General features: G+C 56.2%; 1 protein-coding gene across 2 annotated transcripts in view; it reads left to right on the top strand.

Moving 5' to 3' along the window:
* The window catches only part of SH3PXD2B (SH3 and PX domains 2B), a 75553-nt gene that overhangs the window by 21109 nt on the left and 30863 nt on the right, over positions 1-23581 (top strand). For both annotated transcript variants that reach the window (XM_036014801.1, XM_028528024.2), the window contains exons 2-4: positions 3602-3682; positions 13901-13976; positions 19627-19703. In XM_036014801.1, coding sequence (XP_035870694.1) covers positions 3602-3682; positions 13901-13976; positions 19627-19703 — 234 coding nt within the window. The remainder of the gene's footprint in view (positions 1-3601; positions 3683-13900; positions 13977-19626; positions 19704-23581) is intronic.

Genomic DNA, 23581 nt, shown 5'->3' with positions numbered 1-23581 from the left:
TCAGCCCCGGGCAGGAAGTCCAGAGCAGGCGAGGCCCTGACACCACGCAGGCTCACGGCTGTGTGGTGACCTGGCATTCGGACCAGACACGGAGACCCCTCCCCGCAGGCTGGAGCCCAAGGGTGGGCGTGGGAGGGGACGGGACGCTGAGTCTTCCAGCAGCTCAAGAACTTGTGCTCCAGGCTCAGATGACCTGGGCCTGCGAACCCAGCACCGTGGAGGGCAGTCCCTCTGCACGCCCATGGGGACAGGTGGGTGGCTGTGGGAGGCTCCCCTCTAGTGAGCAGAGATGAGGTCCCCCTCAGCCCTGAGTATCTGTGTTTGGCTCGTCGTGGCGAGGACAACGGCTTCTCTTTACGGAACACCCACAGGGGCCAGACACCATGCTAAGCCCTGTACACGCGTGTTCTCATTTAACTGTCACCCCAACCCGGAGGTTAGAACTATTACGTTCCCCAGTTTTTATGGAGAAGGAAGCTGCATGGCAAAGAGGTTAGGCCACTTTCCCAAGACCACACAGCGAGTGGGGGTGGAAGCAGAGTCCAGGCCTTCTTGACCCCTGAACGCCACAGACCACCCCCACGCTCTCGGAACAGTTAGGAGAACCAGCGGGCATCTCCCTGCTGGCCTGCGGCCAGCTGCGGCCAGCTGCTGGGGCGGGGGCGTGCTGCCCTGGTGCAGCGAGGCCGGCAAGGTTCGAGGTAACCTGGGTCAGGTCCTCTGCACTTGGAACTTGTGGCCTCAGGCAAGTCCCTGCACTGCTGAACCTCTGTCTGGGCTGTTTAGCCTGCGGGTTCTCGGGGATCTCCCGGTCCTTGGCCCGGCTCTCCCTTGAGCTCCCTGCTGTGGCACAGCCCCACCCCCAGCCTGCCTGTCGCCACCACTGCGTCTCCCTAAGGACTTAGAGGAAGTGAAGGGGCCCAAGACTCCTGGACCTGGGGACACTGGGCCCCGGAGGGGGGACCCAGGCCTGGGGAGTCTGGACTTTGTGAAGCACACCAGCTGTGTGCGGAGGTTGCGTAAGAAGTGATTTCGACCAAGGTCGGTTCCTGATCAGAGCCTACGGTGGGGGAGCAGGGGGAAGGCTCCGTGGCCCCCAGACACCAGTGCGGGCTCTGTGGGTCCTTGCTCCCAGAGAGCAGCGGCCCCAGCTGCTGCCTGAGACTCCCCGGTCTGGGAGGGGCTGGGGGACGAGGGGCAGAGAGGACAGGCAAGGAGGTGGGGGACACGACAGGGGACAATGCCCAGCTCCGTTCCCACACACCCCAGGTCTCATGGCTGCGAGGGCTCGACCGCCTGGAGCCTGGTTTCTTCCTCATCTGTCCACGAAGCATGGGTCTGTGTGATCCATGGGAAAGCCAGGGTTGCCTTGGTCCCAAGGAACAGAAACTAACTCAAAGTGGCTTAAACAGGAAAGGAGGCATTTGGGCTTCTGTTGTGATGATGTCATGGGACTCAGCCCCGCAGCCAACTGAAGTGGGCGAGGGGCCTCTTCCCTGCTCGGGCATCCGGAGTCCCAGCACAGAGTCTCGCTGCCCAGGGACGGGCAGTGCTCTGGTTGGTTGGCCAGACACTGGGACACGTGCCCACTCCCTTTCACAAAGGCGACGACAGAGCGGGGTGGGGCAGAGGGAATCCTCCAAGGAAATCGGGTGCTGTTGCCAAAAGGAGAAGGGGCGTGGGTATCAGATAAGAAGGAACACCAGACCACTGCTACCGGGGCATGTGCGCCAGTCATTGCAGTGAGTCCTCAGGGGAGGTCACTGTCCCCGTGCTAGAGAGAGAGGGACACTGTGTCCAGAGAGGCCGGTGCCTTGTGAGTCTTGCCCAGCAGCAGAGCTGGCACAGAAGCCCGGTGTGCCTGCCTGCTCCTTCACCGGCGCCCAAACCCTGGCAGAGAGCCACACCCCTGTACGGGGACACATCTCGTTCAGAAGCAAATGAGAATGCAGATAGCATGCAACTCGTGTTCAGGGGTTGGTTCCAACAATCCAATTAGACCTGCCGCAGCGTCCTTGCACTGGACGGACAGATCTTTAAAAACGGTAAACAAGAGGTCAAGAATCGTGTAAGCAGATTTTTTTCCCATTTATGGATGTAGGCTTTTTGGTTGGTTTTAAGACAACATAAAATCTTTGATGATCTTTTCCTTTTTCTTTTTTTTTTAAATCCACATTGGCGTTGTCCTTGACAGATAGATGGCCGTCCAAACTTGGCTTCAACATCCCCCAGGGATGGGGACCTTTGGGGTGTTCTTTTCTGAGCCAAATTCTTGAGACTTGGAACCCAAGTCCCAGGGCCGACTCTCCCTGGCTCTGATTGGCCCAGCCGACTGTCACTGGCTCTGATTGGCCCAGCGCAGGTCACGTGCTCACCCCTTGGCTAACTACCGAGACTAACGACTAGTGCCTGCCTCCGTCTCTAAGGAACTGTGCCGAGGAGGGAAGGGAGGTTCCCAGAGGAAAGCCGGAGCGCCCTGGGTGGAAGAAGGTTAATCATCCCGCCGCACGTCCTGTATCTTCGTCCCCTGTGTGTTTCTGTCCGGCTGACCCTTGGCTCGTGGAGGGCAGGCACCCGGCCTGCGCGCCCCCATGGCCGCTAACAACACGGAGCAGTTCGGGTCCGAACAGCATCTCTCTGCGTCCAAAGAGCTTTCACCTACCTCCAGGGTGGGGCAAAATTAGGTTTACAGTTGTCCCTACGGAAAATAATACAGTAGTTAATAAGTAGTATAATACAAGCGGAAGCTCTGTTTCGCCCCGCCCCTATTCTGTAATTGTCAAAACCACCCTGCAACACCAGATGATGTGCCGGCCAGGACTGGGTACTGGGGGTGCCGATCACAGCCTTCGAGTGTGCAGGGGGCGCCCGAGGCCACCCGAGTCCCCAGAGAGGTGCCTTGGATCCTGCTGCTGCTGCTGCCACCCCAATTTGCCTGAAGTCGTCATCGATGTCATTTTTGGTGTGGTTCCAGCCTGTGACAAAGGTTGGAACCTGGCCCTGTGGTTATAAAGGGGTTCCACCTTCGGAATCGCATCGGATCCTCACCCGGTCACACTGAGCAGGTGCCGGTGGCCCGTCTCACGGGTGGAGAAACTGACACTCGGAGGGAGAGAAGGATTGGACCCCGACCCTGGCGGGAGGAGATAGTGTGGTGGCTTAGCTCGTGTGAAGCATGAGGAGGCGAGAGCTGCAGGTCCCTGTGACTTCTGGCAACAGTCGAAGTTTTGAGAATGACTCTAGCCAAATAAATAGTCAGCCCCCGGCTCTCTGACCTGTGGGGAGCAAGAGATCCTTCCCGGCTAAAAACCGCAGCACCTCCTGAGAGGAGCAGGGTGCCAGCGCTTCCCCAGAATTCATTTCCTTTAACCCACAACTCTCAGAAGGGGAGAGGCAGTCGTACCCATTTTCCTGAGGAGGAAGCTGAGGAGGCTCAGGGAGAACAAGTAGCATGTTCCAGGTTGTACAGCCAGTCGGCGGCAGAGCCGGGATTCAAACCCAGGTCATCCTGACTCTGGTCCTTGTGCGTTGCTCCCGAGTCCCGGAGATGGAACGGGGCCCACTTGGTGTTAACTCCTGTGTCCTCTGTCCCTCTCCGCAGGTCTACATCATCCGGGTCACGTGGTCCAGCGGCTCCACGGAGGCCATCTACCGGCGCTACAGCAAGTTCTTCGACCTCCAGGTAAGGCCTCTGGGCCTCCAGTGGCTGCGGGTGGGAGGGACTCTCATTAGGACCCACTTTCCAGTGTGGATTTCAGAGCCCAGACCCAACCCTCCCCCATGGACGTACAGGGTTCTTTTTTATTTCCTACAATGAAAAATGACGTCATGTGCTCCCATCGGCCCATGCACTAGAATGGGAAGATAGAAAAGGTTGGCGTGGCTCCTGCACACGGGTGACACCCAAATTTGTGGGGAATTCAATTTTGTTTTTAACAACATCCATTCCTTTGGGGACCTAAGTGACGTGCTTCCTTGCTCTGTGCTTTCGAGATCAATGTTTTCCAAAGTAAAGAAGAGCCTCCTGCCGACTGCTCCAGAGTGGGGCCCGGTCTGGAGGTCTGTGTGGCTTTGGAGTGTGGACCCTGGACTTGTGTTTCATTCAAGGACACAGATGTGTCCAGTCATGTTTGGTGAACAAATGAATGAACAAGCAACCAGGACCGCCACCAGTCCCATAGGGCACCTGGTGTATGTGGAAAGCTCGGTGCAATCCCACTTGCACGGGGGTCCGAGAACTGTAATGTGGGGCAGTAGCTTCATCTTGATGTCACCAAAGGCCAGCAACTCAAAGCAAGTGTGTCTGCATGAGGAGTCACAGTGCCTAATGCGATGTGATAAAGTTCTCTGAAAACACAGGCCTCAGGAGAAGGAGGAGATAGGAACTTGCCCGGCTTCCTGAACCATCGAGTCCTCCCTGCTGTGTAGTGGGGGGCTCACCCTGAGCTGACCCTCTTCCTCTCCTCTGTGTGCCAGTTAGGGTGCTTCGGGTGCAAGCGACAGAAACCCAGCCCAAACTGGCTTAAGCGAATGGGGATTTTTTTTCCCTGCTGGTGTTAACTGAACGTCCCTGGAGAAGAAACCTTGTGGGCTTCAGGCACAGCTTGATCCAGCACGTTTCACTGTGTCCTTTCACCCAGTTCCTTCCTCTCCTTCTGTATCTCTGCTTCCATCGTATTGGCTTTGTTCTCAGATCCCACGTGGTTGCAGAATGCTCTAGGCAGACACACTCAGCCAGAAAAGAGTGAAAGGTCACCTCCCAGACACTCCAGCAGGCACAGGGTTGTGTTTCATAGGCTCATCTCAGCCTCCTCAAGATAACTGAGGAATGCAGTGGCTGGTGGGCTTATCTGGGCTCCTGCTCTGCCCCCACGGGGGTGGGGGGGGTGGAGGCTGAGGCCCAGAGAGAACGGCTGGGATCCCAGGTAGGGGAGGTACTGCTGGGCCGGCAGAAGACAGCCCGTCCTCCACACTCCAGCCTGCCTCCTCGCCTCACCTGTGCTCTCGGAGGGTTGGGTGATACCAGCCACGGGACCTCATCTGCTCCTGAAAACATCCAATGAGGTTTTCAGGGCCTGTGTTCTATTATTTCCAAGGGGTGAGGGGAGATAAGAATGCATTCCTCTAAGCAGTTAGTACCACTAAAACAATCTAATGCCAACGCCTACCTAACTGCCAAGAGTCATTGTGTAATGTGAAGGAATGGAGACACCAGGTACCTGTGTTTTCACAGTGTAATGAACTAGTGATGTTCACGGTGTAACAAAATCAGACGGTCCGATTCAAGGAGGCCCAGCAGCTCCCCGGCCAGGGTCACTGTGGCCACACGATCTGCCGTCGAGTCTGCTTCCTTTCCCAGCCGCCTCTGCAGACCAGCTCCCCCCACTTGCCTGTTGGCCATTCCACATCCCGCAGACGGCACCTTCTGTCCCCAAGAGGGAGTATCCTTCCCTGTTGTCAACACACTGGAGTTTCCGGTGCAGATTCTGGTGTCCGGGTCTGAGAAGCAGATCATCCTGCATCAGGGTCCACCCTGAGCCTGTCAGCTGTGGCCGGAGAAGTGGGGCCATTGGTACAGCATGAGCCGGGGGGTAGGTTCGAGGAGAGGCGTGGGGAGGAGGCCACAGAAGCACGCAGGGAAACGGCAGAGCTCAAGGAACTTGACTGTGTCATCAGCTTCCTATTCCGGGATAGCCCAGGGCCTCAGACCTTGACTGCCGGGGTCCCGCAGGCCTGGGTTCAAATCTCAGCTTCTTGCTTCCAGGTTTCAGCGTGGCATCGCCTCTGCATGTTTCAGAGCCTCCGCTTCCCCCTCTGCACGTTTAGGACGAAAGCACTTTCCTTGTGCATCTAGTGTGACAGAGTCCTACCTTTTTCTTTGTAAGCGTGTCAGCTGCCATCTGCGGTCCCTCTGCTCAGATGGGACTTGCCCGGGGTGACACTGTTTGGGAGTGTTTGCTGAGGTAGGATCACAGGGCTCCACGCCCAAAACCTGTGCTCCCTCCACTCTCCTATTCTGACTCAACTTTCTCATTTCGACCAGAACTTAGGGGTGAGGTTTTCTGGCCCACTCAGCATACTTGGTAATGATGGCGGGGTTGCTGGAACAGAAATAACTGCCTCGGATTGCCCTCCTGAAACACAGTCTTCCGAAGACAGAGCTTCGGCCTCCTTAAAGAATCCCAGATGGGCAGCTGGTGTGGGAAGGTCATGGAACTCCAGAGGGTCCCGCTGTCCTGGAAATGACCTGCCTTGCAGCCCCCGCAGCCCCTAGGGCGATGCTGGAAGGAGTTCGGGCGGGACCCAGAGTCAGCTGTTCCCGAGGACCAGGCGGAGGCCGGCCCGTGCGGGGCTGCGGCACCCTAGCGCTAGATGATTTCATGATCCCGGCCTCCCCTCCCTCCTGTCTGGCGAGTAGCCTTGGTTTTTGCAGAAGGAACTTGGCTCCGAGAGTCTGGGGAAGGCCAAGCTTTCGTGGAGGAACAGCTAAGCCAGTGTGGTGTAATGGAGAAAGTCAGGAGACTTGGGGCCCGGCCACCTGGGCTGTGTGGCCTTGGGCACGCCCCTTAACCCCTCTGTGCCTGATGGTCCTCATCAGTGACGAGGGGTGATGATACTAGAAAGAGCTAGCTTTCCTGGAGCTCGGACTGCTCAGCATTTAGATGCAGAGACCCATTTAATCCTCAAATCAAACTTATCAAATTACACAGAAGACGAAACCTAGGCTCAGAGAAGCTAAGTGGTTTGCCCTAGGTCACACAGCTGGAGAGCAGCAGCACCGGGATGTGAAGCTGGCAGGCGACACCGGAGCCCCCAGTCTCAGCCACTCTGCTGTCCAGCGCCCTGCTGTCTAGTGGCTACTTCGCAAGTTTCCTCTGGAGTTAAAAGTGCTGACGTGTGACGGGTAGAGGCAAACCCACAGAGAGAGAGAGCCGATTAGTGGTTGCCAGGAGCTGGAGGGGGCGGGGGGGGGGGCTGGGAGAGGCTGATGAGTACTGGTATCTCGGCGGTGATAAACATGTTCTGGAATTAGACAGTGGGGATGGTTGCACAACCTTTAAGTAGACTAAAACCCACTGAACTGTATACTTTTAAAGGGTGAGTTCTATGGTGCATGAAGTCCGTCTGTATGTCTTGGGTTGTTTTTTTGTTTGTTTTTCTGTTTTTTTGGAAGTGATGATGCTAACGAGAGCCATTTCTGGGCTGCTGAGCCCTGCACAAAGGCTGGCTGCTGGGAGAATCAGGAATTGGCCCAGTTTAGAGCAGGAGATGATGCCAGGTTCATAGAGTGGGTCGGACCCTGGGCTTTCATCCCAGCGCTGCCACTTTCTGGCCACGAGAGCTTGTTTTAGCCAGAACTGTTTTAGCTGCAGATGACAGAAACCAGTCGAGATGGATTATTCAAAAAGAACATTGGTTAGCTAACGGTAACTGACAAGATGACGGGCACTTGGCTTCAGGTGTGGCTGGATCCAGGGGCCACAGTGTCCGTAGGACCTGCTCGTCTCCACTTGACTTTCTTCACATCTAGGCAGGTATGGTCTGGTACGACGGCAGCCCCAGGTCCAAGCTGTATCCAGCAGGGCCGCTCATCGACTTGGGGAAAAGAGCAGCGTGGCTAGGATTCAAGCCCAGCTGTGGCGGAGTCTGAGAGCGGCACCCCGCTGCCTCTTTGGGATCCAGTACTGCCCTCAAATCCGTTTTTCCAAAGATACGTTTGCCTGCTCCAGTTCTGCCAGGAGCCGCCCAGTGAAGGCATCCCTTTGTAAGATGCAGGCAGTCTACCCTGCGGAGGGCTGCTCCGAGCAGAACTCGGGTCCTTCACCAACGGGCTTCAGGTGTCTGAGGAGTCCACATTGCCCTGCGCCATGCGACCTTTGCCCTCTGAGTTTTCCCCGCTGGTTCCTTGCGTCCCCCAGGGCGAGGGTCATGGCCGTCGCTGGAGTCCCGGCTTCCCTCGGGGAAGCACAGTTATAACACGATGGCTGAGCCGGACCCCAGGTGTTCAGAAGGGGACTTCCGTGCCAGCCAGGGAGCTCAGGCAGGGCCTGCTTCCTGGAGGAGGTGACACTTGAGCAGGGTCTTGACAGCGAGTAAGGAGTCTACCCTCTGGGTCGGACGGGGGAGGGCGTTCCCTGTAGAGGAACCCGGGTGTGTGAAGGTGCAGAGACATGAGCGAGCCACGCTTTAGCTGAGCGTCTTGCAGGATTCTGACAATGGAGGCACGGAGCCAGCTGGGTCACTCTGCCTGGCAGTGAGTTGGGGGGCGGGGGAAGCGCCAGCACCACGTGTCCTGCCAGCAGGAACCCTGCGTGCCCTGGGGACCCAGAGAGCACTGCTGCTTTCTGGAGGAGGGGTTTCGTAGAAGCAGCCAATCACAGAGTGGACAGCAAGCGCTGTTGCTTTTGGGAGGAGCAGTTTCATAAACGCAGCCAATCACAGAGCGGACCGCAAGCTGGAGCCACGCCTACTGTTCTCCCCAGAGGACGGACCTAAGACCTGGTGATGGGAGAGGCTGTCCCACGTTGCACCGCAAACACCGTGTATTTCCTTTCAATGAAGATAGGACTGACATGCCTCCCCAGAAGTCTCTGTGCTCCACCCCAGAAGCCAAAGGAAAGGGGGAGTGGTCCCCTGTCTTTTCTGGGGGCCGGTAGAGGGGTGGTGACGGAACGGTTCTCACTCCCCATGTGGGCCTCGCCCAGCTGCGAAGGCGCCCCAGCGAGACCCCAGCCAATGCTTGCTAGGATTGCACCAACGGTAGTTATCCAACCAGCGCCTTGGCGGGGACCTCAGAGACACTCTTTCCCCTGACGTTATCTTCTGGAATTGGGGTGTGCCTCCCACAGTTGTACCAGGGGGGAGGTGGAGGAGGGGGTTGGCTGAGAAAATGCGGGCCTGGACAGGGGAGGGGCAGTAAGGGTGAGAGAAGGGGACAGGCTGGCAGGGTGCAGGCTTTGTGTGGCGTGGACACCAGGACACCAGGGCACCCTGACATTTAGACCAGCTCATCAGGGGACAGAATCCCTGGACACAGCCCACCACACACGGCGGAGCAGGCCCAGGTGAATTATCACGTCCTGTTCTGGGGACCACGTGGCTTCCCGACCGTCAGCGGTTGCATGACACAGTCACCCCGGCCCTTCTCCAGAGCCTGCTCCGGCTATTCTGGGACATGGGGCGCTGGTGAGACAGGGGAGCCACCCCCTCCCCGTCCGGCCTGCCGCTAACACGGCCCACGTGTGGGCCTCCACGGTGTTCTCCTTGGACAGCGAGTCTGCTTCCTTCCACCACAAGCCGGGGTCCTGAAACTGCTGAGGGAGTGTTTGCTCAGGCCGGCTGGAGGCTTGCGATGTGGCCGCCTGACGTGGCTCGCTCCCCCTCCCTCCCCCTCCAGACTGACTCACTTTCCTCCCGGGTTGCTAGTCCTCACCCTGAGCACCACTTCCTTTTACTATGGGGGATGGGGAGGGGCGGGGTTTTTCTGGTTTCCAAGGATCCCATCTATGGTTGGACCTCACTGGGCGTGCCTCTGGTCCCGCTGCTGCAGGCAGCCTGGGTCTGAAGTCCCCGTGGAGGGTCTGGAATGCTGCCTGGTGTGCTTCAAAGTCAGGGGCTGCTGAGGGTGACCGTTGCCCAGACAGAAGCTGTGTGGGGCCTGTGAATGCGGACACACTAACGCCAAAAGCAAAACAGCTCCCAGACCCATGATGGCCAGTCCCTGCACACAGCAGGGACCAGTAGGATGATAAAGGAAACGAAGGGAGACTGGGTATGGGCTGAAGTGGGGCATGAGCATTGCAGTCCAGCCCTGGCCTGTTTGGTGGGGTCAACACTAGCCATGTGAGGCGGTTTAAACGTAACTTAGGTTAGTTAACGTTAAATAAAATTAAAAGTTGAGGTTCTCAGCCACAGGTGCCGCATCTCCAGTGCTTAGTGGAGCCGCCTAGGGCCAGTGGCCACCGTCAGGGACGGCAAGACCCAGAGCGTCGCCATTGTGGCAGGAAGTCCCGTCGGACAGCCCAGTTCTGGCCGCTGAAGGGCCGTGGATAGGCTGGGCTTTGCCAACCTTAAAACACAGCCTCGTAGCCCCAGCTGATGTAGCTCAGTGGATTGAGTGCCAGCCTGCGAACCAAAGGGTCACTAGTCCGATTCTCAGCCAGGGCACACGCCTGGGTTGCAGGCCAGACTCCCAGTTGGAGGCGTGCAAAAGGCAACTGATGAATGTATCTCTCACATGTTGGATGTTTCTCTCCCTCTCTTTCTCCCTCCTTTCCCCGCTCTCTAAAAATAAATAAATAAAATCTTTAAAACACACACACACCCACAGCCTCATAAAGGAATATCGTTCAGCCTTGACAAGGAAGGAAATTCCAACACAGGATGCAACATGGACAAACCTGGAAGACATGCTAAGTGCAATGAGCCAGCCACAAAGAACAGGTACTGAATGGTTCCACTTACGTGCGATACCGAGAATGGTTAGGTTTATAGAGTCAGAAAGTAGAATGGCGAGTGCCCCGGGCTGGGAAGGGGCCCGGGGAGTTAGCGTTTGATGGATGCGGAGTTTCGGCTCGGCTTCTGGAGATGGACGATGGGGGTTGTGGCGTCCGTGTGAACCTTCTTAGTGCCTCTTAATTGTGCACTTAAAGTGGTTGAGGTAATAAATTTTATCTTATGTATACTTAACACCAAAAAACCCCACATCACCTCACAAACTACTAGAAATTATTCCCAGGTAACTTAAAAAAAAAGATTTTACTTATTTTTATTTTTAGAGAGAGGGGAAGGGAAGGAGAAAGAGGGAGAGAAACATCAATGTGTGGTTGCCTCTCACACGCCCCCTACTGGGGGCCTGGCCTGCAACCCAGGCGTGTGCCCTGACTGGGAATTGAACCTTCAACCCTTTGGTCGGAAAACTGGCACTCTATTCAATGAGCCTCACCGACCAGCCAGGCCAAATAACTTTCCAAAGAAGATATTCATGACGGGCAGAGTGCAGGGATGGTTGATTTCTTCCTGAGCACCCCCGATGCCCCCAAAGAGTTCCCACTCAGCATTCCTTCCCACAAACCCCCTGCAGTCTGTGCTCCTCATCACGCAGATGCTGAATCAGACCCGACAGGCGCAGTATCTGGCTAAGGACGTGCAGCTGGCCTGAGGAAGCTTGGGGATTAAACTCGGGGCTGTCTGGCCCCCGGGGGTAAAATACCTGTGGTTAGACTTTGCAGCATTAAGCCCACATCTGCTGCCTCAAATTAATAAATAACACTTCTGCCCTTTGGGCCACGCTCCTCTGGGTAAAAGCAAGTCAGGACAAAGCGTGAGAGTCACTTCCTGTGAGAGAGCAGTGAAGACCTCGGAGCCGGGGGGCCGAGCTACAGCGCTGGACGGGGCCTCTGGGTGGGCGTGCCCATTCAGATGGGCCCCTGGGCATCCAGGAGAGTGGACACAGGCATGGGCTGTGCTGGATGACCGGTGCATGCATTGTTTTTTTTTTAAGTTCCCTTTCATGGTGTTCCAACATTGTCTTAAAACTGAGAAAGGAAAGAGAAGATAACGTTAGACAACACCTATAAATCCTTAAAACCCCCTACAGCAGGGACTGGCTCATCCCCCTGCTTTTGAAGAGAAAGCGTGCTGTGTGCCGGTGCTCGGAATATTAAACTTTCCCCATCTTGGGCTGATTTTTCACGTTCACATGACCCTCCGAGACTGCCTAAGAGAGTGGTCCTCGGGGAGGAGAATGGCATTCAGATGAAGGTGTTTGAACTGGCTGGATGGCCACCTGGCCGAGGGACCTGAGGCAGTGCACTGTCCCTCTCTGCTCCCTGGCGCCCCCATCTGTGACATGGGGCGGTGCATTTATGTCACCGTATTCTTACGAAGGGCAGACAAAATCATGTGTGTGAGAAGGCTTGAGAACAGGCAACTGCCCATCATGTTAGTAGAGGTTACTGGTTATTATTTGAGATTAGCAACATGAAAACATGAATATTATTAGTCAGGGGTACACGGCAAACATCTCCGGAAGCTGCTGCCCCCAAAATCTCAGTCATTTGCGTTCATCGCTTTTGTCCGTTCGTACTGAGTGCCTACTGTGTGCCACTGCTGGAGAGTCCCTGGATTCCTAAACGGAAGCCTACCTTTCCCAGCGAGGCCCGCTGTGGCCCCACCAGTTGCTGAACCACATAGACCAAGCGTTTCCCCATCGCCCTGCCGCACGAATAAAACCACAGCCTCCGCGGGCAGCCCTTCAGGGTGCTGGCCAAGCTGTGGCTCACCCCCCGCCCCAGGGGTGTCACACAGCAGCACGGAGGACGCAGGGAGCTCCAGCCGGGGTCGATGGCCCTGTTCCCTGAGTGCTGAGGGGCAGTCCTGTTTAACTGTCTTCACAGTCCCTCAGGGGTGGGGGGGTGCTTCTCCGTGACATGGTAGCGAAGAAGCTCATGGGCCTCAGTGTCTGGCCCCACCTCCTGCTGGTCACAGGCTCACGGAACATTCCTTCACTTCTCTGGGCTTTGATTTCCTGGGTAGCAATGTCCACCTTGAAGGAGCATTCTGAAGATGTAGGGAGCGCATGTGTGCAAAGAATCCAGCCCGTGCCTGGCGCACATACATGGTTTCCTTCTCGTGTGCGTCAGATCTTCTCCTACCCCCTAAATGCTTACCCAGCGGCTGTACTTATTTCTTTTGGGCTACTGGAAGCTTCCGTCATTCTGTCAGAGGGACACATCTTGAGCCCCAGGGTAGCTTTCTCTCTGCTTGAGTCCTGGGCCCATGCACTAGGCAGGATGGGTTAGGATGTGCTGCTGTGACAGGTATCCTCTCTGTACAACAAGGGTTTATTTCTCCCTCGGGCTACCTGTCCATCAAAGGTGGTCGGGGGCCCTGGACCCTCACTGTCAGAGAAGCCACCGTCTGGAATGTGGCCAGTCCCCGTGGCAGAAGGAAACAGAGAGTCACGAACCACTCATAACTCCTCCACCCCGAGTGACACAAATCTCCTCCGCTCACATTTAATTGACCACCTCCTACCTCAAAGGGGTGAAGAGGTTCAAATCTACCACATGCACAAACACAGGACCAGACATCGGATGGCAGCGTTAATGATGCCACAGCCCGGCTTTAGTCTGTAAAGTAACCCTGCGTGCAGGCTGGTATCACAATGACTGACTCAAAGATGAGGCCCAGGGCACGTCGCTTCCCCAGGACCACCAGTAGCCCATCTCCGTGGTTTCGTACATCAAATCAGGTATTTCCCATTCATCCCTTCAAAGGTCGGAGAGGCGTTTGTTGCACGAGTGGAGTGCCCTGTTTCCGCTCCTCCTCTGTCCCCACAGCACCCACACCTCCCTCTCACGGCGCTTCTTACACCTGTAGTAGTGGTCCACTTCCTTTGCAGCCTCCTCTGCAGACGGTGAGTCCTTCACCACTGCGTGCCACAGGCCGGCGTGGCGCCAGGCACAGAGCTGCCTGTCAAACCCCCCCCCCCCCCGGGGGGGGATCGTCGTGGGGTGGGCAAGTGTCATGACTGGTCTCCGTGGTTTGTGCCTTGGCACCACCTGGCAGTTCTTAGGAAACAGAGTGACCCGCCACCCGTGGAATTCTGGTAGCCCTGCAGGTGCTGTCACATTCAGACCCTGGGGCGGGACACGCCTGGGGAAACCTGGAATGGTCTCTCCTAGCCCTCTGGGCCCTCACGAATCTGGCAGCCATGGGGCTTGAAGAGTTATTGTCATGGAGATCCTGGGTCCCGTTTACGTCATCGTCCCCATCGGTTTGGGTTTCTGAAAAGCCAAACAGTGGGAGCTTTTGTGTATCGGGTCGCATACTTCAGATGCTTCCTTTGAATGTCAGAGATGCATTCATATTTCTTTCTCGTCCTCCCCCTTCACAGATGCAGATGTTGGACAAGTTCCCCACGGAAGGCGGCCAGAAGGACCCCAAACAGCGGATCATCCCCTTTCTGCCCGGTAGGTGAGGCGGGCGCTCTGAGACGTCCTCCTTGGGGCGCCGTCCCCGTGCCCAGGGTCTCAGGCATTTGTGGGTCTTAGTGGCCAAGAGCACATGCCGTGGGGTTAGATGTTACCCCACTTACTAGCTTGGGCCTCAGTTTCCCTCGCCTCTACAATGGGAATAACGAAGCTTGTCAAGTTTTGTAATGAGTGGCATCTATTACGGCTGCCGCGTCAGTTTTCTGTCGCTGCATGACAAACTGCCACCGATTTAGCCGCTTAAAAGAGCACCCGTGTATCACCTCACAGTTCTCTTGGCCAGCAGTCCCAGTGCACTCAGTAGGGGGGCTCTGTTTAGGGTCTCACGAGGCCAAGATCAAGGCCTTGGCTGGGCTGGGCTCCTAGGTGGAGCATCTGGGGAGGAATCCGGTGACATGCAGCTCTGGAACCGAGATGCCCGCAGCCTGTTTCCTCGCTCCGCCGCCAGCCAGGGCTTCCGCGGGCTGCCTGCATCCCGCCTCCCCCCGACCGGCAGCGAGGCAGTGGATCCTTCCTGTGCTTTCCATGTCTGCGACGGCCCCTCCTGTGAGCCGTTGGAGGAAGGTGCCTGCTTTGAAGGGCGCCTGTGGCTACGTTGCGCCCACCTGGCTAATGCAGGGGAGTCTTCCTCTCTGAAAGGGAGCCGTGGTGTGCAGCGTGACAGGACCACGGCTGTGACATCGCATCGCAGGCACAGGCTCTGGGGATTCAGGCGGGACATCTTTGTGGGGCCGGGGGGGCACTGTAGAAATTCCACCGGCCTACCTACCTCGGACCTCCTGGGTACCAGGCACCTCTCCGGGCGCCGTGGAGCGGTAGATGTGACAAGGGGCCCTGCTCTTGAGGCATTCCTATCCCTTTCCCCCAAAAATCCCTTACCAAGGGCATAGCATCAGGCCTCAGCTCAGAAACCGGGCTACCTGAACCAGTGCTGCTGTCTCCATAGCGGCCGCTGACTGGGTGTCTGTGTACTGTGTGCCCGTCGCTGGGCTAAGGATGTTTCGTTCATTCCTTCACTTCGTCCTCGGAACAGCCTCGCAGGGTAGGCGTTACCAAGGTGCCCATTTCACAGCTGCAGACACTGAGGCTCAGAGAAATTATAGTCACTCGCGCAAATGGCAGAGCTGGGACCCAAACACACAAGTAGGGCCCGGCTCCAAAATTTGTGCCCGAAGTCACATGGCCTGGGTTCCAACCCCAGCGCTCTCCTCGTGCGCTCTGGTGCCTCGGGGGGCACTGCTTCGGTGCCCCGAGTTTCATTTCTTCATTTGCAACTTGGAGTTCACGCTGGCGCGTAAATAGCAGCGTTGTGGCCGGGCCGGTAAGCGCCTGGGCGCAGAGCTGGCGGCAGGCTAGTGCTTCCCGTTGCCCTTACGCACGCATCCTCAGCCAGGCGGCAGGCCCCCTAAATCACAAGCACGTCGAGCCCGAAGGGCCCTTCGGATCTTTGCATTTTGCAGAAGTGGGAGCAGGCCCAGCGAGCGGTGGGGGAGACGCCCCAGGTCACACAGGAGCCAGGCTCCCCCTCCCCCACTCCAGGGTTGGGTTGAGGGACAGGGAAGGTGTGTCTGCCAGACGCGCATCCACTGGGAGGGTCATTTGCCTAAAAGAGCCAATGTTTTCAGTTCTTCCACTGGGAAAGTGTGCAATCGCACTGGAATTCTTTTTCCCTCCTGGAGACACCCGGGAGTGCCAACTGCAACAGCCAAATGTCAGTGCTCCAAGCACGTGCTTTGGAGTCAAACAGACCGGCCCTGTGACCTCCACCCGCCCCCCCCGCCCCCACTGAGCCTCAGTTTCCACGTCTATCAAATGGGACATGGTCCCTGCTTCACGGGCTTCTCTCCCGGACACATAGTAGGTTCTCCGTAAAGGCAGGAACAGGGTCCAGCGACGTTCTTTTGGCATTGCTCGGTATTTCGTATCTTGCAGTCGGACTTCGGTGGTCAGTCTGAATGTTCACGCTGAGCTGGGCTCTAAATGGAAGATTTTCTCCGAGGAGGGGAAGGAAAGCAGTGAGTTATAAGTCTTTCCTGGATGAGAGGCAAAACCAGCTCTGGAGAAGCTTCCCAGGACGGGGAGGAACTTGAGCTGACCCTCTCCCAAGCCCCTGAAAGCTTTCGTGGTTACGTAATTCCTTTCCACCCACGAACTCGTGAAAACGCCGTTCTCAGGGCCTTGGCCGACTTCCCTAGTCAGGACACCCACTGTCACTTGGAGAGGTCCTGCTGGGCCCCAGGACGCCTGGAGCATCCCTTCCCGGGCCACCTCTCGCTTTTCCTCGAAGCCTAGGCCAAGGTCAAGGACCCATGGGACAAAGTCCCCTCTCCTAGGGGTCACTTTTCTGCCAAGCCCGCCACGTCCGCAGAACAAAAGCAGGTCTCATGTGAGCACAAAGGCGGGGGGAGGGGAGAGCCGCCCTCTGCAATTTTCCACCCCCGGCAAGAGCTGGGGAGGCCAACTTGGCAAGAGGACGCAGCTTGAAAATTAAAAATTACAGTTTGGCCTTCCTCCACTGTGGAAAACAAAAGCTTGCTCGTTCCCACCGAAGGCTGTTCTCCACACTGCGCACCCTTTCCGCCCCAGGCAGGCCGGCCCGGCCGGCCGGCAAGGGATGGGTGTGCGGGCTCGCTCGCCCTCTTCCCCACGGCTCACGCAGAAACACGTCCCATCAGGTGCAGACCCGCGGGCCACTCGGCCCGGCCCGAGCAGTGACTCCAGCCCCGCGGAGGGCGAATGGCGAATGGGCCAGCAGGAGGCAGGTCTTAAGAAACGAAGCTGAGAGCTCAGACACGCTCTCCAGTGCAGAGTGTAGTGCAGCCTCTTCTAAACGGAGGGAGCAAAACAGAAGGACATTAGCCGTCTGTGAGGGCCTGGGCCCTGCGCGGGGTGTGTGACGGGGATGCCCACAGGGAAAAGGGGCTGCAAGCCCACGGGGTGGACCGGGACGCCCGGCCTCTGGCGGCAGGACACCTGACACGTGCCCAGAGACTCCTGTCCCACTGAGGCTGCGCAGGGCGGGGAGCGATGCCTTTATCATTGTGCCACACCCTGTGGGGACACTGAAGGCACCTGAGTTCTCTGTCCGTCTCTCTCAGCCCCTGCCGGCCAGGGGGTGGGCGAATCCCCTCTGATGGTGGTGGCCCCGGGCCGGCCTCGCTGGTGGGGGGCGGGGCAGGAGGGGCGCCAGCGCGGCCGGCACCATGCCCGTCGTCCAGCCGGCTCACCCCTTCTCAGGAAGAAGCCCGTGCCCCCCCCCCCACTCTGCACCCTCCCTGCGGCTCACAGAAGGGGAAATTATACCCAAATGGGACCAAACGGCTTTGGCAGGGACTCCTCTCCCGTTCTGAGAAGGAGCTCAGAGGGCGGGAGGCATTGGCCTTGCCGAAGGCTCGGGACGAGGCTAAGGGTTCTGATTCCCACCCACGACGGTGGTGAGTTGATTCTCACGGAGTGGGAGAGGGAGGGGGGTGAGAGGGCCACCAGCCCTCTCTGGCTTTGTGCCCGGGATGCCAAACATCCTGCAAGGTCGGGGCGCTCCCCCTCGAGGGAGGACGGCCTCACCCAAAACGCCAGCAGGGCCCCTGCCTGCTGGGGAGCACCCTCTGTCAGTGCCCCCAGGCAGGCCCCCAGCGCGGGCACACTGAGGGTCCACCTAGAGCCTGCACCCACCACGTGGGTGAGGGGCACCGTTCCAGGAAAGCCAGCTTGCAAGCCCCTTCCCCCTTGGCTGCCTTCTTTGCCTTTTTTGTTGTTGTTGTTCTGAATGACATGGACATTTTCTGATTCTAGACGCCTTAAATGTTTCTGGTAGGAGCTTTGGCAGAAGTGTAAAGGAGAAAACAAAAGTCTCTTTCTTCCACTCCTCAGAGACAAACCCTCTGACCTCGGGGATGCGCTTTCTTCTCGATTTTTCTTTTCTGATCATGGTGCATCAGAAATTTGATCGACTCCTAAGCAGAACCAAACCTATCACCATCATCCAGAAAGGAGATTCCTAGGTATTAAGGAGTATGAGGAATTCGTGTTTTATCTCACGGTGACTTGGCTGGTGAACGTGAGCAAAAAAAGGTTCAGTCATGCTGACCGTAGCTACCTAATTTCCTGATGGTGCTTTTGTACCCAGAAGCAAGTTGTCTGATTATTTTAAATGTGGAATTAGCTAAATGGTCTTTTTGGCTTCGAATCTTCCTTGACAGCTTGCACTGCAAATCCTTCAGAATCAATCGGCTTTTTCCCGGCCCCCCTGTCAATCCTGTCCTAGCGTCCTGTTCCCACTCGCCCGGGCCTGGTCTTAGAACGGTGAGTGCTTCAGCGCTCCTCGCCCCGCCAGCCTCGGGACCCAGACTCCGCCCCTCGACCTCAGACCAGGGTCGGTGAAGCTTCCAGCGGGTGTCCGTGCTGTGCTGTCTGGACAGCTGTGGTCTCCCTGCGCCTTTGACCCCTAGACCCCGCCCCACCCACCAGAGGCCCTCCCTAAGCATGGCAGAGGGGCTCATCTCCGTCTCCCACCTCTGTGGCCTTCCATGATGTCTTTTTTCTGGTTTTCCCTGTCCCTGCCCGTGGGTGGCACGTTCAGAACCCAGAGCCCAGGCTAGCCTGGTGCACGCGCTTGGCTGCCCTCTCCTGACGGGACTCCTGGGAACCCACAGACTTGCTTTAAACGACCCTTGCCCATAACATTTCAGTGTCTTGGGTATTTCCAGGGGCGCTGGGGGCATCATTTACGTACTCGTGTTTGCCTGTGACCCACTTCCTCGACCTGTACGTTGCGCTGGAGGCTGCGGTTCCTCACCCCGGGGCGGCACCAGGGTGGCACCGGGGACATAGTGGGTGGACCCTCCGTGTGCAGTGAGGGAGGGAGGGAGGGAGGCCCGGGATCCTTCTGCTGCAAACACCAGTCAGGGAAGACCTCCGAGGGGTCTGTCATCTTTGCGTGTGGAAGCCACCTCCCTGCATCGGTCAGATGTTAGTGCCCCGTGGTGAGGGCACAGCCCTGACGGAGCCCCAGCCGGGCCCTGTCTGTGCAGAGCCCCATGACTGGTGGGAACACCGGCAAAGGGGTAAGGAGATGTGCACAGTCAGGAAGGGGCAGCAACTCTTAGCCACGTGCAGTGGGTGCGAGTTTCCCAACAGGGACGGTGGGTGAGGTTGGGTATTCCGGGCAGAGGGAAAGGTGCAGAATCATGTGGTGTGCCGGGGAACTTAAGTCTAGGGCGGAAAGAAGGTGGACGAGGATCGGAGACCGAACCACAAGGTTGGGGCATGTCTGAGTGTTCGCTGCACCGCCCCGGCAGCTTGAGGACCCTGGAGGTGAACGGCGGACCTCAGAGCGCCAGACGGGAGTAGGGGTGCCTGCCCCCCCACGGGTCGGTGCCAGCCTCCTCTAACTCATCGTAACTTACCCGCCGGGCCCACTCCCTCCAGCCTTCGCACTAGGGCTGTGACCAGGGCTCTGGAGGACCAAGCAGGGGGTCCCCCAGGCCCCGTGCAGGCCCCACAGGGGATACTGATGACAGCCCGGAGTTTGGGCCCCACTCGGGCCTCCCGGAGACGCCCACAGCGCACCCTGCCGCTGGCTGAGAGCTGGTTGCTGCCCGCTGACGATGCCGTGTGTTCTCTCATCCAGGCAAGATTCTCTTCCGGCGGAGCCACATCCGAGACGTGGCCGTCAAGCGCCTGATCCCCATCGACGAGTACTGCAAGGTACGTGTGTGTGTGTGACAGCGGCTTGTGTCTGCCCCGTGGGCAGGCTTCTTCCCCTTCTCCTTCCCTGGCTGTGGGAGGCTCACTGTGAAAAGCTGTTCGGTTGAAACAAAAGGAAAGGAATTAGAAAAAACAATCATCCGTGATCCTTCAACTCAGAGGCAACAGTGATGGAGAGTTCTACATGTTTTCTTTCCTCTCTGTCCTACGTGCGTTTCTTTATGGCATCGGGACCATCCCATCTGTGTTACTTTTGCTGCTCTCTTTAGTGTTATAATGTGAGGCTTTCCCACGCTATTAAAACACCTTCTTGCGCCTCCCCTTACTGGCTGGGTAGTGTCCCACTGCGCGTGAACGGTCCAAAAGTGCACACGGGGCAGCCGGTGTCCAATCTCTTGAATGTTTTAAAACACAAGGGGCCTGCTCTTGCTTACATTTTGTTTGAATCGAGGCTGTGGTCGGAAAAGAGCATATTTGTTATGTTTGTTAGTTTGTTTAGCTTCTCTTATCTTTAGTACTTACTTCTCTAAATTAAAGTCATTAGCCACGGTGATGGGGAAAGGGTAGGAAGAGCAAGAAATGCCTTAAAAATGGAGCAGCTAATGATCTCTCTCCCTGGAGACCAGGAACAAAGCAAGTACATTTGCTCTTGTCACTTCTGTTCTATTTTGAAGTTCTAGCCGGGGCGGGCGGGCAAAAAAAAAAAAAAGAAAGAAAGAAAAAGAAGGCATACAGGTTGGAGAGGAAGAAGGGAAAACGCCATGATTCACAGATGACCTGATTCTATTGTAGAAAACCGAAAGGGACCCACCGGAAACCTATCAGAACTCATAACGAGCGTAGCAAGATCATTTGATACAAGATCGGTACACAGAAATCAATTGTGTGTCTCTACACGCATTTAGATATACGTTCAATGTGATTCATCCTCACGAATCGGACAACCCAGAAATGAAATTAAGAAAAGAATTCTACTCCCAGGAGCACCGGAAAGAGTGAAACACGCAGGGGAGCACGAGGAAAAGCAGCCCGAGGTTTGTGCACGGACATCGCAGACACCGCCGAGTGAAACTGCGGAAGCTCCGCTGTAACGGGGAGACCTTCCGCGTCTATGGGAGGGAGGCTCAGCAGCGGTAAAGTGGGGGTGTCCCCCGGGTTGATCGACAGAGCCAGTGCGATCTCTGTCCAGGTCCCAGTAGGCTTTTTGTGTTTTAGAAGTTAACAAGATGACCCTAAAGTGTTTGGGGAAATGCACAGAAGCCAACATAGCCAAACCAGCCTTGAAAAAGAAGAATGAGACCGGAGGGCTTGTGCTGCCCGTTTTCAACACTCCCTGCACGGCTGCGGGAGCCCAGGCGGCGTGGGGCTGTTACGGGGATCCGCACCCAGGTCCGCGGGGCGGAACTGAGAGTCTAGGAGCAAAGTCTTATGGGTTTACAGGCAGCTGATTTTCAGCAAAGGTACCAAGAAATTCAACAGGAAGGAATCATCTTTTCAGCTAACGGTGTGAGTTAACATGACATCCGCATGCAGAAAATAAGTTGGACCCATCGTGCACAGAACACCAACTCACAGGGGATCACAGACCTAAACGTAAGAGCGAAAACTACAGAACTGCTAGAAGAAAACGTGGGAGAAAGTCTTCATGACCTTAGTGTAGGCAAACCGTTCTCAGATAGGACACCACAGGGCCAAAGTTGGTAAATTTGACTTCATTAAACTGACACACTTCTGTAAGTTGATACCACAAAAAAAATAAAAAGATGTGTCACACATGAGGAGAAAATATTCGTGATTCATATCTCTGATAAGGGATTTGTATTGAGACTACGTAAAGAACTCTTTTTTTAAGATTTTATTTTTATTTATTTTTAGAGAGGGAAGGGAGGGAGAAAGAGAGAGAGAGAGAAACACCAATGTGCGGTTGCTGGGGGTCATGGCCTGCAGCCCAGGCATGTACCCTGGCTGGGAATCGAACCTGCGACACTTTGGTTCGCAGCCCGCGCTCAATCCACTGAGCTACGCCAGCCAGGGCTAGACTATGTAGAGAACTCTTGAAACGCAGTAATAAAAAGACAACCCCGCTTAAAACCAGACAAAAGATTTGAATAGAAGGAAGGTAGATGATAGTCAATAAGCTCATGAAAAAGGGCTCAGCATCGTTAATCAGTAATCACTAGGGCAGTGCAATATAAAACCATAAGGCGATGCCCACACAGCCACTAGACTGGCCGTCGTCACGAGTCAGAGAGGACCGAGAGTTACTGAGGGCGTGGGGGGACCGGACGGAGCCTTCGCCGAGCTGGGAACGTGGGCTGGGAGGCCACTTCGGAACACAGCTGGGCAGTGTCTTTGGAAGTGAAATGTATCATATGGCCACTCCCAAGTATATACCCAAGAGAATTAAAAACTAACATCCACACCAAGGCTTGGATGCAAATGTTCGCATCACAGCACATCATTATTTCACTTCCTAACAGCCCACAGCCGGAAGCAATCCAAATGTTCCTCGTCGGGTAAACAGATAAAATGCAGAATGACCATAGAATAGAATATTATTCTGCAATAAAACGCAGTGCAATAATGATAAATGTTGCCATGTGGATGAGTCTCAAGAAACATGATGCTCAATGGAAAAAAAAAAAGCCAGATGAAAAAGACAGCCTAACGTATGATTTCATTTATGTGAAATGTGCAGAAAAGGCAGATTTATAGAAACAGAAAGCAAACCAGTGGTTTCCTGGGCCTGGGGTGCTGGGCGGAGGGCTCCGTTGCAGATGAGGCCGGGGGAAGTTTTTGAGGTGACGGAGAGTTCTAGAAGTAGGGCTGTGGTGACGGTTGTACAACTCTGTAATTTACTAAATATCATCGAGCTTAGTGTACTTATCACGGGTGATGTTTAGGGAATAGAAATCATATTTTAGTAAATCTAGAAAAAAATGTAAAGGGGGCAGAGGAGGGATGGATAGGTGACCCTTCGCATGGCAGGAGACGTCACAGAGGGGTGGACCATCCCTCTGGATGGTGTGTCTTCTCTACCACACTCGACCTCGGTTCATCTCTCCGGGAACCTTGCCGGTGGGTGTCTTATTCCACTGTGTCTGTGAGGCAGGGAGGCCCTACAGAGCTGCCCACGGGGACGGATCGGCGGGGTTGAGCGTTGAACCAGACCTCTTAGGCCTGGGCACCCCTCTGACGCTCACGGCCTCTCTGAGAATGTAAAGTTCAAGGGGCCGAAATACTGAAGCACATATCTCATAGAACTCGTACATATAAAGGGGTAAGAGACAGGGACAGCCAGCCGCAAACATACGAGGCCCGTCTCCCAGCTCTCCTTGTGGCTTTCCAAACATCTGAAGCTTAAAAGTCCTTTGTCCGAGCCGTTGGCAAGAACTTTGGGCCCTTGGGGTCACCTTGAGCAGCTGGGAAGTCCCAGCTGGTACCTTCCCCACCAGCCGTCGTCTCTCAGCCCAGAGCGCACCCTCCCGCGTCTCCCCCAGCCACCCAGCTTCTCTCCTGTCACAACTTCCTCCCGCCCAGGGAGTCCCAAGTGCTGGACGTTTGATGTGGGAAGGGAGGTTTAAAGTCTGAAGCGATAAGGGACAGCAGCCGCTGCCTGCCTCTGACCGGGAGTGTGAGGAGACCTGGACTTTGCCTGGATTAACCCCGGGGGGGGGGGGGGGGGGAACCTGCGTGCATTCTGTGAGCTCGGGGTGGGAGTGACCGCCCCCGGCTGTCGATGCAGTGCCGGAGGCAGAGCGGGTATTGTGGGATTTTCGTTTTGGCCCCATCCCCTGGGCTCAGATTGGAGCGAGCTGCCCTCCTGCAAGGAGGTGACACTGCCCCCTTTTTCACAAGGCCCGCAGAGTCTTCTTCAG

Source organism: Phyllostomus discolor, chromosome 13 (assembly GCF_004126475.2).
Source record: "Phyllostomus discolor isolate MPI-MPIP mPhyDis1 chromosome 13, mPhyDis1.pri.v3, whole genome shotgun sequence".
Lineage (NCBI taxonomy): Eukaryota > Metazoa > Chordata > Mammalia > Chiroptera > Phyllostomidae > Phyllostomus > Phyllostomus discolor.
The sequence above is the reverse complement of the archived record's forward strand: the minus strand, read 5'-3'. Positions and strand labels throughout refer to the sequence as shown.